The following is a 14,248-nucleotide window of genomic DNA, read 5'->3' on the forward strand; positions in this document are numbered from 1 at the left end:
GTGTGGTTTTTTTTTTTTGTCAGAAATTCCAGAGGTGACATTAGGTCTAACTCTCCCACCTGTGAGAATGGGGAAGCTGAGGCTCAGAGGGTCAGAAAGGAGCCAAGACTTGTCCACAGACACACAGCAGGTGGATGGCAGAGGCAGGATCATCAGCTCAGGGTCTTGACACACGTTCAGGATAAGCGTAGCAAGGCAGGACCTTCCCCCACCCCCTGGGGCCGCCTCAGAACCTTCACTCTGATGGGAGCCTAAGGGCTGGTTAAGGGCAGCAGCACCGGCCCTCACGCCATCATCCCCACAACAGTCTAGCTCCCTAGAATCCCCCTTTCTGCTTCATCCATTTCATTTTTAGTTAGGTTTTACTGAGACTTTTCCATTACACAAATGATACACAAATACATCATCCTCGTAAAAAAAAAAAAAGTTTCAGTCAATGTGAAAGTCCCCTTTGAAAGTCCCCCTCCCCAGTCTCCTCACCCTCCTCCAGAAGTAGCATTGTTATCAGTTTGGTGTGAAAGCTACATACATCTATACCCCCTGGAAAAATATATCTTCTGTACCAGTCTCTTTCCACAAATGGTATTTCACTATATGGTCAGCCTTGTAGAGACTTCCCTGCCAGGACTTGGAGATCCAGTGAACTATTTTCAACTGTATCATCATTTGCAGCGTGTGGCTACACCAGAGGTTATTAGCAGATCCCTTGTGGATGGACATTGAGGTTGTCCCCACTGTTTTGCTATCATGAAACACACCATCCTATGTACACGACCCAGGGCTTCTCTGAGGAAGCTGCCTGCCTCTGGGAGCTGGGACCACTACCTGGGGACCAGATTCTCTGAGTGGACTCCTCACTGTGAAGGCTGATGAGTCTGATGTGCTTTATTCACTACGAATTGCAGGACTGTTGGGGCCTGAGAGAAGTTGGGCTTGGTTTTTGCAACGTGTTTCAAGGACTCTTACGGTTTCAAGATAGGACAGGCAACAGGGAAAAGGAGTTGAGCTGGTGAAAGTCCAGACCCGCACCCCTCTCCAATGAGATCACCCATGCCTTTATCTGGTTTTCAATGAAGTGTTTCTTTCAAAACAGCATCTCAGCTGTTGAAAGCTCTAAAATCTCTGATGTAGTCTGGTCCCTTACCTGACACAGAATCCCTTCTGTATCATGCTGGGAAGTGGCCATCCAGTCTTGGGTTGGATCCCCCCCAAAACAGGAAGCTCCTTACCGACCATGGTAGGCAGAATAATGGCCCCCAAAGACGTCCACGTCCTGGTGCCTAGAACCTGTGACTATGTTAGGTTACACAGCAAAGGGGAATTCAAGTTGCAGATGGAATGGTCCAATGCATCTTTTGTGGAAGGTGGGAAGAAGAGGAGGGCAGACGAGCCCTGCTGATCCCTTGATTTTAGCCCAACGAGACCTATTTTGGATTTCCGACATCTAGAACTGGAAGATAATAAATTTGTGTTGTTCTAAGTTACTAAGTTTGTGGTAATTTGTTACAGCAGCAACAAAAAACTAATACACCCTCTTTGGCCACACTGCTGCCCATGCCTGCAGAACAGCTCCTTCCTCTCCCTATAATTCTTAGATGCCAGCCCTGGTCCTGCCCCCTTGGCCCTCCAGAAGACTCTTCTCTTTCCCCCCACTTGATGAAGCCTTTCAGAAACTGGAAGACAGTGGCCACATCTCTCCCAAAGTCTTCTCCAGGCCAATAGACACTGCTCCTCATGTGATGTGGTTTCCAGATCTCCTCACTGGCCTGGTCACCCTCCTGAGGATGATACAGGTGGTCAATGTTTGTCAAAACATAAAGCCCTGATCAGGAGTCCAGCCTCTAGCCACAGTCTGAGCACCATTGGTCTCTTGCCTCCCTTCTTACGAAGGCACTGTTCTCATTAACGCAGACTCCAGCTACATTCTGTTGATGATGGCCACATCAAGCTCCCAGTTGATAAAACCCAAAGAGGTCTCTGTAGGTGTTGCCCTTGTGCCATTGGGACTGGCATTTTGGTGTGTTTACTCCGACCTCTCAGTCTGCTCTCCTGGCTCCTGATCATGGAGTGAGACCTCCCAGCACACCCCTCCCTCACCCCTTAGGAGCTGTCTGTCTTCAATTCCATGTCTCTTCTCCTGGCTCATACTTGGTGGCCTGATTCAGTGGTTCCCACACCTTCCTGTCCATCAGGGAGTTTGTTAAAATATACACTGTTGGTCCCATTCCCAGGGGTTCTGAGTAAATTTGGGGGAGCCCAGGAATATGCCTTTTTAAAAGCTCCCCAAGGGGATTCCATTGCAGACAGCTGGCCGGGACCTCTCTGCTTGGTCCCAGCTCTCTCCTCTCCAGGCAAATCTCAAGTCAGGTCTTCAATTTGGCTGGGGAGGGTAGAACGTGATTTGCTTCACCCAAAGTTTTAGCTCCTTGGACAGCAGGGCTCTCAGCCTTAACTAGGACCTGTGGGGATCATCAGCCTGAGGCAGGTTTTCCCACAGTGGGATGCCTTGGCATGCTGAGGGGCTTGTTAAAAATGCAGATGCTTGGGCCCCATCCACTTCTGTTGCAGATGAATCTCTGGAAGCAGGATCTGAGAATTTGCATTTTAAGCAGATTTTCCCGGAGGGGCCACTGACTCCCTCCACATCCCTAAAGGATGCGGGAAACTGAGGATCAAGAGTAACAGTGGCTTGTCACTGCTAGTCACAAGACCCATCAGTGACAGAACTCACTCTAGACTCTGCGTCTCCTGGCTCTCAGAGCCACGCTTGACCCCCAGCACCTCTGAGCTATCTAGTTTCTCTCTGTCATCTGAGCCGCCCCAGGCAGCTGCCCAGAGATAGGCCTCTGCTATCTGTGAAGGCGTCAATTCACAACCCAGTGGTTAATTTGACCAAGTCACCGTATGTGTGCATGTGTGTGCATGTCTATGGGGAAACAGGGAGCAGACTTTGGCCGTGCATACAAACATCCCCATCTCCACCCTCCCCTGCCCTTGCAAAAAGGTGCCACAGACAGACAAACAGGACCAATGTGTACAAACAGAACCCCACTTTATTAGCAGTTAGTTCGAGATTGTACATTAATGGAGGAAGGTTGCCACTTTTAACACAACCCAAAACGGCTGGTTCGAGAGCCCTCATCAGATGAGCTGGGTAGCGCCTCCTCTCCACCCCTCCCCACCCCCCAGCATGGGAAGGAAGCCTTTGCCTGCTCCCCCAATGTGCCCCCACCCCCTCCAGTCGGCTCTCTCCTCTCCCCAGGAAATGACATGAATTTCATGCAAAAATTACAAAAGGAGCCCTCTTGCTGATAATAAAAGCTACACAGTCATAGAAAACCTTTCCTCCTCCTCCTCCTCCAGGACCAGAGAGGAAGAGGAGCAGGAAGGATGAACACCTTAGGGTAAAACGCAGCCCTAGTTCTCCCCCAGGCCCTGGGCATTGAGTCCACACAAAGCCCCAGCACCCTGGAGGAGCTAAGCCACCTCTCACCACCTGAGCTGGCAGGGCAAGCCCCAAGGGCAACCACCTCAGGCTTGGCAAACCCGATTCCAGTACTGCCTCTGGGTGGGGGAGCCTCTGAGCCCCCCAACCTCACTGCAACTAGAGCAGACCTGCTCCCATCTGTCCTACCTGTTGTTTCTGCTTAGGACTTTCTTTGATATTTGAAAACCACTGCTGTAGCCCCATCCACTCATTTTATAGATGGGGAAATAGGGGGCCCTGGGAGGACAGCCAGCACATGGCCACTAACTGCACCCACTGAGACTCAACCTCAGCTCTCCCACCTCTAGCCCAGTGCTCTTCTCCCCACACCATGGCCTGGGGAGGCAGCTCCCCAGCCAGGCCCTCCCGATGTGTCCCAGGGGCCTGGCTCTGCTCAAGTGCACACCTGAGTCCACAAAAGACCCTGGGCCTCCAGGGAGTGAAAACCCAAGGACCATGAGAGAGACAGAGAGAGAGAGAGAGAGATGCTGTCTGGTGCCTGTGGACCATCCCCAGCTCAAAAAGGCAGCTGAGGCTCCTCCTGACTCAAGATACCTCATTCTCAACAGCGCCGCAACGCCTTCTACAATGTCCTCTCTCCCTTCCTCCTGGGCCCAGCGGGATGCTGTCTTCTCCAGGAAACCCGCCCTCACCGTCCCTGAGCCGCTAGAGCTCCGACTGCCCCTCTGCTGGTTTGGCACTTGGTACAGCTGACAATAGGAGCACATCTCAGGCAGGAGTGAAGCTGTCAAGTCAGCGCAGAAGATAAAAATCCACACAGCCTAAATTACCTTTGACGATACAGGGGATGGAGGAACTGGTTATCCGACACCACGAGAGACAATCAGACAAAGCCATGTGGGGCTTCTACACACAGCAGGCCGCCAGCCTCCAAAAATCAATGTCTGTCGTTTAAAAAATCAAAGTGTGTGTGTGTTGAGGTGGGGGTGGTCTTTTCAGCATTAAAAGAGATTAAAGAAACACTGTACAAAATGCAGTGTGTGTACCCTGACTGGATCCTGGTTTGAAAAGCAGCTACAAGTTACTTGAGGGACAACAGGGAACATTTAAAAGTGGACTGGATAGCAGCTGTTGTTAGGAAATGACTGTTGTCATGGGTGTGATATATTGGGCCAAACCCGTTGCCGTCAAGTCGATTCCAACTCATAGCAACCCTATAGGACAGAGTAGAACTGCCTCACAGGGTTTCCAAGGAGCGGCTGGTGGACTCAAAATGCCAACCTTTTGGTTAGCGGCTGAGCTCTTAGTTACTGCACCACCAAGACTCCGATATTGGGCCAACGTGAAGGATATGTCCTAACTCTTAGGAGATGTTGGCTAAAGCACCTAGGGGAGAAGTCTCATCATGTTTGCAACTTTTAAAACAGAAAAAAACAACAACCATAAAACAGAGAGAGAAACAAATGTGGCAAAAATGTTAATCATTGTAAATCTAGATGGTAAGCATATGGGTGTTCGTGATAAAATGACAGTAGAACATTTTTTTTTACTTGCTCTTCTCACTAGCGACCCGCGGGGACAGCACCACGTTGGGAACCGCCAGTTTCCACTAAGGCAGTCCAGCCAGGAGTCCTCTGGCGGGAACAGACTGCTGCTTCCTCAACTGGGCCCCAGAGGCACAGCTGCTCATATTTTGTTGTTGTTGTTGTTAGGTGCTGTTGATTCTGACTCATAGCGACCCACGTGACAGAGAACTGCCCCTTAGGGTTTTCTAGGCTGTAATCTTTACGAAAGCAGACTGCCACATTTGTCCCATGGATCCCCTGGGTGGGTTCAAACTGCCGACCTTTGGGTTAGCAGTTGAATGCTTAACTGCCGCACCACCAGAGCTCCTTTCCTCGTATTTACGGGCCTGGAAAAGGTCCATCTTTAAACTGCAGACTCGCCCTCCCAGTGGTGAGATGCCCACACCATGGGAGGCTATGAGAACCTGGAGGGACTGAGGCTCACGGACGAAACACAGAATGGAGGGTGGAGTCACCTGCACCATTTAAGCTATTTCTCTCTCCCTCACTTTTCTGGCCAATCACTTATAGTGAACTGATGAAGATTAGAGATGCTGATGATGCTACACCCACTGGTCTCTGGTTTTCTCCTCTTGTGTGGGAATCTGTGTGCCCATTAGCTGAGTACCCCTAGCGAGACTTATCCCCATCCCTAAAGGTCCTGGCAGTGTCTGGGCCCAGTGGCTCCTCAGGAAAGATTTGTTAGTGGGAAGAGAAACAGCAGCAGTGACCAGACAGACTTAGAACACATACAGCTCAGGTTCCAGTCCCCCCGAAAGTGCCTGGACAAAAATCCACAATATCTCCTCTGCTCTCACAGGATCTCAAGCCTGCCTGCTCCTTCCCCAGGCCAAAGGCAGAGAGAAGAGAACTGCCTGCCCCACAAGTGTCAGCTTCATCCAGTCAGCCTGGGCCTTCTGGGCTCCAGGAGACGGGAGCAGGCCTCTAGGCCCAGAAGATAGACCAGAGAATGTGGGAGCTGTAAGGTCCTCACAGACACAGAGCCCAACCCCTCAAAGACAGATGGGAAGTGAGGCCCAGGAGTTGAGCTATGAAAGCATTGTCCCACTCTCGCTGTCTGATCCCACTGTGCGGGCAATCTTCACGTGCGTGCGCGCGTGTGTGTGCGTGCGTGCGCACGTGTGCGTGCGTGTGTGTGTGTGTGTGTGTGTACATCCCACTCTGATCTCAGACAGTTCCTCATCTGCTCCCTCCCCTCATGGCCCAAAGTCTCCAGGCTTAAAGGCCCCAGTGAGAAGAATAATAGGAACTCTCCCAGCAGAACACAATGAAACCACACATAGCTGGTCCAGTACCCAACTTTCTTCTCCACCCCAGGGTAGAACTTGAGAAAAGGGAATCAGTCCAGAACTGAGATAAGCCCAGGCCCCTTCAAGGTGGGGAAAGCAAAAGAGGGATGAAAATGCCGATCTAGAACTGAGAAAGCTCAAAGGCACCCTGGCTGGGAAGGAGTGGTTTGTCCCCTTATCCTGGAATGACTAGGGTGTGACAGAGGAAGAGACAGGAACCTGGCACGGAGTAGGATCCCAAGGATGGGCTCAGAGGCAGTGTGGCATTGAAAGAAGAGCACTGGACTCAGGATCAGGAGCCTCAAGTTCAATTCTCGGCCCTGCTCCCACTCAGCTCTGTGACATTGTCAAGTAGGTCACCTCCCCTTTCTGGACTTATTTCCATACCTGCTGAAGGACCCTTCCAGAGCCAAGATGCTAGAGTCTTCTTAACAAGACAAGGCTCTCCAGAAAGTATTTCCTAGGTGTCAGTTCAAAGCTGAGTTGGCAGTTGGAGGGGGCTGGGGAGAGGCACCCCAGCTTCAGTCACTTCACATTGTTAAAAGAAGGGGGGTGTAGGAGCAGACCCCAGCCAGAAAACAGCCCAGAGATCCCACTGTCTGCAGGGGGGCCTGGAGGCAGTTCTGTGGGTCCCAGTGGGCATCCCACTTCCTAGGGCAGCTCCCAACCTAGCACCATGTGAGGGGGAGTGGGGATGGGCCAGTCTTTGGCCCCAACTCTCCAACCCAGCCCCAGCTGTTTCCTTTGGCCAAAATTCCCCCAGGGTCACTGGGCTTCAGGAAGCCAGATTTCCTGGAGAGGGTTGTTCTTCCCTGAACATCTCACCACCGCTTTTCACCTGGGGTACCCTTGGGACAGACAGGGCACTTGGGAGAGGGAACGGAAACCTCCCAAGAGCTCCTCCATACTGTCTCCTTGAGGCCCCAGACACATGAAGATACACCCCCCTCCCTTCCATCTCATTCTCTAGCACTGAGATGTGACACCCTTTGGAACTGGGGCTTACCATCATTTTGTACGACTGAATTAAAAACAAACCCAACCAAAAAAAATAGAATATATATATACACATTATATATATATATATATATATATATAAAACACAGTGCGACCCCAGCACCCAGGGTATAAACTCTGGCACCAAGAAAAAAACAAACAAAATATTAAAATACTTTAGCTTCTTAGTATTTGGGAGGTTAAAGGGGTCTCTGGGAACCCTCAGCCACAGGAAGCTGGGGCAAAGCAGTGGATGGCAGTCTCACCAGCTCTTCCCAGTGTCTGCCAGGGGCCGAGGCTGGGTGGGCACAGGGACAACGTATGTACATTGGAACGTATATACTGGCAGACTCCTGAACCACCTCAATCTTTTACCACAGGAAACACCACACATGTCATATCCCAGCATGAAGAAAGGGAGTAGGGTTGAGGCCTAGGTCTCCAGGTTCAAAAGGCATGGCAGTGCCCCAGGGCCTGAAGGAGGCCTTGAGGACTGGGTGGATACTGTAGGAACCCGAGAGTCTTTCCCAAAAAAAGGAAAGGTGAGAGGTGAAGGTATTAATCAGAATGTGTGTAGAGGTTCAGAGATCTCTCTCTCGAGGTGGCCACATTCACATCCAACCTAGTGATTGACTCTGAATACCTAGATGACCCCTCTGGATGGCCTGGCTTGAAACAGTCAGGGAAATGTCCAGTCCCTCTCCCTGGTTTGGCAAAAGGCCCAGCTGGGCTCTTTTCCCTTATTGTCTGGAGGACAGGGAAAATATGGCAGCTAATACTGAGAGGACACCCTGCTGGGGTGGGTGGTGGGATGAAGGAAAAGGATATGGTTGGTAGAACACAGTGAGGGAAAGAGAAGAGAGTCTCATGGAATCCGTCCTACCAGGAAGTGGCCTTCCGCCAATAGAAGTGGTATTCCACCAACAGGAAGTTGCCTCTCCCCAACAGGAAGTGGCCTTCCCTCCAACAGAAAGTGGCCTCTCCACAGAGAGGCTGTGAACGGAATTGACCTCTGGTGGTCAGGGAGGTCCTATAGGCCACAGACCCAGCAATGGATGCTCTGAGGCCCTTGTGGACCTGCCTGGACTCTTCTCCTGGCCCTGTCTGAGCCTCAGCAGAGTATTGCTCATAAATGCTTGGCCAGCCTAGGCCCAGCTCCCCATCCTACAGGTCAGTCTGGCTCAGCGTGCGGCAGGATGTCCCTGCCGTCACAAATGTTCAGTCTGGCTGTGGTGGCCGCAGCTACCTGGTGTTCTGGAGGTCCTCCCGTAGCCAGGTGGGCAATGTCTGGCCCATCTTGTACAGCAGCTTGGAAAGCTCGATGTTGTGGTCTCGGTAATAATCCTTCAGGAAGGCTCGAGACTGTAACAGGAAGGAAAGCTCAAATCTTGGTGATGTGTTGATTCAAGAGAGAACCCCTTTCTAAAACCACCATTCTGTTGGATTCATCCCATACATCTATTATTTATTCACAATCTTCTTCTAAATGGTGGCCTCCAATAGAGAACTTCTATACAGTAGAAGCACCAAAATATAGCACACAAGGTCAAAATTCTTGTGATAAGGAGAAAAGAGAAAGAATTAATCAGAACAATGAGGCCAACGAGAAAAGGGAAACATAACAAGATTCAGTTTGTGACCTTTCCCCTATATGCTTTTGCACATGCTGTTCTCCCCAGCGAGAATGCCCCATTCTTCGATTTCATAGATCCAAATTCTACCTCATCCTTCTAGGCTCAACTCCAGAGATCCCCTCCCCTCCTGTGAGAAGCCTTCCAAACCCCTCCCAGCTTCACGTGACATCTCCTTGTTCTGAATTCCCATAGCAATGTATGCACCTCTTACTGCACTCTACGCTTTCTGCCCTCATATTCCTATTGATGTGTGTGTCTCATCTCCCTCCTAGACAAGGAGTCCGTGAAGACAGGGACCACATCTGGCTCATCCTCAAAGCCCCACAGCACTCAGTCCTCAGTAGCAGATAACAGATACTTCATGAACTAAATCAATTCTGACCACCAAGTCCTAGCCCATATTTCCTCCTCTTAAGAACACTGTCCAAGAAATGCCAATGCCATTAACATCCTGGACATAGGTTAAGGGGGAGAAAAGGCTCCCTCCAGTAGAGGAAACCCTCCACTTATCCAGCTACTGCAGGCAGCGTGTCCGTCACTTACATCCAAGTCCATCTCTGGGTATTTCCGGCCTTTGCTTTTGCCCAGACACTTGGTTTTTCCTCCTTCAAGCAGTTGGCACCAAAATCCTTTCTTTGGATCAAACCTGTGGAGGTAGGGAAGGTCTGTGGATTGGGAGCTGGCCTAATTCAGCCTCTTGCCACCTTAAGGCAATAATGTTCACAGACCCCAGGAATGGCAGAGCCTTGGAGATCAGGAAATCTACTCCCCTACACACACACACACACTTGCGCACACACACACATGCACACACACATACACGCATATATGTACAAAAGCACACTGACACACACACTTTTGTACCCACACTGATTGTGTGGGGATGATATTTACTTCTTTAGCCCTAGTTCTGCCATTGGGCTACAATAAACACTGAATCTCCTGTCCTCCTGGATGAGTGGCCTCAGTTCCTTCAGCAATCTATAACATAAATCACTTTCCCATCCTTCATTACTGTGGGCAATCTCTTCTGAGCATTCTGTAACTCAGTGGTGAGCAACACATTTTTTTACCCAAGAACCAATCCAAAACCAAAAACCCACTGCCTATGAGTCGATTTCAACTCATAGCGACCCCACAGGACAGAGGAGAACTGGCCTCATAGGGTTTCCAAAGCTGTAATCTTTACAGAAGCAGACCGCCACACTTCTCCTGCCGAACGGCTGGTAGTTTTGAACCGCCAACCTTTCGGTCAGCAGCCAAGTATTTAACCACTGCACCACCATGGCTCCTTAAGAACCCAATAGGGGGGAAATTTTACTGGAGGTTCTTTTGGTTTTTAATCAATTATATCTTTATCAGGAAATGCAATCTTTGCAGCTGCTTTTAAGCTTGCCCATCACCGATGAGTTTCTCTTACGGAGTAAATTTCAGAAATGACAGAGCAAGTACGTCTTCAGTATCTGATGTCATGCTGGGCCTTCAAAGACATTTTGGGCAGATGAGATCTGAAGCTGCCACAGGGAGCAGAGGCATACTAGCATGAATTCAGCACCAGATCTGGAACCATTAGAAGATTGTTGAGGAGAAGGGTATCAGGAAAAAAGAATTCATCTTTGGTAGGTAAGTGAGCTAGGGATCTGAGTGGGTCACAGGGTGGGCAAAGTCATCAATGCTAATAACAATAATAATTGCTACCATTTGTTGGGCACTCAATACATGCCAGCCACTGAGCTAGGAGCTCCCCATGCAGGCTTTCATTCAATGCTCACAGAGACTCTCAGGGAGCTAGACTTATTATCTTTATCCCCAATTTACAGATGAGGAAAGTGAGGCTGGAAGAAGTTAAGAGTTCAAAGTGACACAGCTGAGGAAGTAATGGATCTGGGACTCTTAACACGGGCGTCCTGGATGCTACAGCCCACACTCCTAACTGCTGCTCCATTCTGCCTCTAAGGACTGACTTCCCTTCTCCACCTTCAACTTCCAAGACAGTGAGAAGGGAGCACTTCTGCTGTAAGACTTCCCCAAAAACACAGCCAGAGAGGGCGGCTTTACTCCTCCTCCTGGAGCCCTCATCTGGCTGAGTGAGGCATTCATCTGTGACCAGAACTAGGAGGCAGCCCCTCCCGAGCCCTGACCCCTGCAACACAGGCTGGCAGTTATTTGTCTTGGGGAGGGCATTCTCAATGACTGGCACTGGGTACTGATTAAGCGGGATCATTAGCCATTAATAATATGTTTAGTTTCTTTTTCCTGAAATTATATTTTAAATCATAATCTAATACTAAGAGATCCTTGTGGGAATAGGGACTGCTCATTGCTGATCTAACTTACCTAGCCCAGACTGAATAAAACACCCCATCACCTCCCTTTGTCTTGAGTGCATACCTTTATTAATATGACTTAAGATCAGCTTAGCTTTTCTGCTAACCTGTCATCAGGGAAGTGTTAACTCTAATTAACCTGTCTCTCTCCCATAATCATTCAAGACTTCGGCTTTTTAGCCCAGGTGCCTGATCAGTGGAATCCCTCTGCTGAAAGACCAAGGCAGCACTCACGCCAAGGTTTTGTGGTAGTCAATGGTGTTGGCCACCCCAAGGAACTTCTGCACCATATCCATCACTTTGGCAGGTTCTGTTCGCAGCAGTTTGCCATCCAATACCAGAATCTGGAAGGAAGGAAAGGGGGAAGGGTGCTCTAAACCTATTTCTAATCAGTACCAGACAGGCTCCCAATCTGCTGGGCCAGCAACCATGGCAGCAGGAATGGACTGGCCACAAATTTGGGACCCTGCACTCTAGAATCTTCTCCCTCCACCTTTGCATGGTAAGTGTTCCCAAGGCTCAGTCTTCTCTATTGTCTAACTCCCTGCTCTCCACCAACTTCCCCTGACCAATGCCATCCTCTCCTAGAGTTTAAGATATTACCAAAACCCTGGTACCTCTCATACCCCTACGATATCCCTCTTTTGGCCCCTCTCCGAGCTCTCAGCCTATACATCACTCCCCTGCTTAAACCCTTCAAAGGTTTCCCAAAAAGGCCTTGTGTGATCCGGCTCCCTTCCACCATGCTCCCGTCTCTCCCCTCCACCTGTGTACCTCAGAGATTTCTGAGTCTCCTTCTACAGAGTCTGCTGCAGTGGACAAGAACTTGGGGAATTCTCAAATATCAACCCTGGGGTAAACCAGGCTAAAGCCCTTCAAGACCCCAGAGGTCTAACTCACTAATGGCACCATTTCACACTCCGTGACTAAGGAAAGTGAGGCTTGAAGGAGAGTCCAAAGTGACACAGTGGAGGAATTAATGGATCTGGGACTCTAACACGGGCGTCCTGGATGCCACAGCCCACACTTAGCTGCTGCTCCATTCTACCTTGAGGTGAAGGACTGACTTCCCTTCTCCACCTTCAACTTCCAAGACAGTGAGAAGGGAGCACTTCTGCCGTAAGATTTCCCCAAGAATGCAGCCAGAGAGGGCGGCTTTATGCTTCCATCTCTGATTGTTGAAGTTTCATCTCTCTTACTGGGATAGTGAGATATTTTGAGGCTCTCCACTAACCAAGCAACCAGTACTATGGTTGCCCTCCCATGGGTCAGGGACAGGCAGTTACCTGGTTGGCGTGAAAGGCGCTGAGCCAGCGCTCGATGTGGGTGGCATACCAGCCAGGGACCAGGCAGCGGTTCTGGAGGGCGCGCAGCTTCGAGGATGTGTCGGGGCCTGCCGTGATCACCTCGTGGAAGGTGTACTTCAGGGCCACTGGGTCATCATGGGCTCGCTGGTGCTGCGTGCAAGCAAGAGGGTCAGCATGTTGTGCGGAGGGCACAAAGGAAGAAGCCTTCTTGGAACAGCAGCCTGGGAGGTGGCTAGGAGATCCTGGGCTGGCTCTGCCTCTCACTGCTGCTTGACCTCAGGGAAGTTATGGGCCCCTCTGAGCCTGAGCTTCCCTATCTTTGCAAAACAGGAGTCAGACTAGATTGGGGATTCCAAATGTTGGTCATTCACACAACCTCTCTACAATTTCTGCCATATCCACAAACCACCTGTGTGTGCCATTGTCAACATAATTTTCTTTACATTGGCTTACCTTTCTTCTTCACATAAATCTATTTCAAAAGAAATCTCAGTATCACCTCCATGAATGGAAAACAAGATTCATTTGTCATAAACAGAAGGTAACCCACTGCTGTTGAGTCAATTCCGACTCATAGTGACCCTGTAGAACAGACCAGAACTGCCCCATGGGGTTTCCAGGCTGTAATCTTTATAGAAGCAGACTGCCACATCTTTCTCCCATGGAGTAGCTGCTGGATTCAAACCGCTGACCTTTCAGTTAGCAGCTGAGTGCTTAACCCCTGTGCCACCAAAGCTCCTAAATAGAAGGTAACCACTCATAAATACATAAACACACACACACACACACACAGAAATATATATATAAGCAATGTTCTCAAATTCCAGCCAGACACAAATGCTTGCTGCAGGCCCCAAACTCAAAACTTGCTCTCTCTTTGTTGAAAATGGAGCTTAACAGTGTTTGAGAGGAGTTAAAGGCCACTTGCACCAAACTGAGAATTTCTTTTTACCGAAATCAGAAGGATTGGGAAAGAACTGGAAAGAAGGAAATGCGGAGTCTGAATCACCTAAAACAATGCCACAGGCTGTTGGGGTGCACAGCCCCTTTGGGAAACACTGGGTGGGATCTCTAAGTGCTCCTGCAGAATTCCTGAAATTTCAGAGTTCAGGGTCCTGCCCCTCAAGGGATAACCCTCACAGGCCAACCACTGCCCCAACACAAAGCACAGGGAAGGGGGCTGGCGCAATAATGGTGCATAAGAGCCTCCCTCCTATCTGCCCTCCAATCACAGAGAGGCCACCCTCCTCCCTCGCCTTCCAGCACCTTCCTGGATTCTCTGGTGCAATCAGTCTCCTCTTTGTCTCTCTTACCCCCCTGACCATGGACAGAAGAACCGAGTCTTAGACTTAGAAGACTAGGGTTCAAAATGCCACCCCATGAATTTGAGCTAGTCACTTGACTTGCCTGCTGTGTCTCGGTTTTCTCATCTGTCAGAAGGGCCGATGTGCACAAACCCCTCTGCCTTCTAGAGAACTGCTGTGAAGCTCCAACAAGGTGGCAGGTGGAAAACGCACAGCATTGTCATAAGTACAGACTGCAGACTGTGGGACCAACTCAGTCCATGACAGCCTTCCCTCTATAAGCCGGTATTTCTGTTGCCCCTGCCCCAGGAGAACAACAGCCCGTTCTCTGCTCACTGCTTGCAGCACAACAGAGAT

At 49.9% G+C, this 14,248-nt stretch overlaps 1 protein-coding gene across 1 annotated transcript in view; it reads right to left on the bottom strand.

The window, feature by feature from the left end:
- Window positions 1–1,769: 1,769 nt before the first annotated feature.
- Window positions 1,770–14,248, bottom strand: part of NDST1 (N-deacetylase and N-sulfotransferase 1) — a 62,025-nt gene continuing 49,546 nt past the window's right edge. Inside the window, 6 exon segments of the mRNA XM_004384891.2 lie at window positions 1,770–6,311; window positions 6,314–6,403; window positions 8,532–8,681; window positions 9,497–9,599; window positions 11,515–11,624; window positions 12,567–12,737. Coding sequence (XP_004384948.2) covers window positions 6,231–6,311; window positions 6,314–6,403; window positions 8,532–8,681; window positions 9,497–9,599; window positions 11,515–11,624; window positions 12,567–12,737 — 705 coding nt within the window. The 3' untranslated portion in view covers window positions 1,770–6,230.

The sequence above is a fragment of the Trichechus manatus genome, unplaced genomic scaffold, assembly GCF_000243295.1.
Source record: "Trichechus manatus latirostris isolate Lorelei unplaced genomic scaffold, TriManLat1.0 scaffold00130, whole genome shotgun sequence".
NCBI lineage: Eukaryota > Metazoa > Chordata > Mammalia > Sirenia > Trichechidae > Trichechus > Trichechus manatus.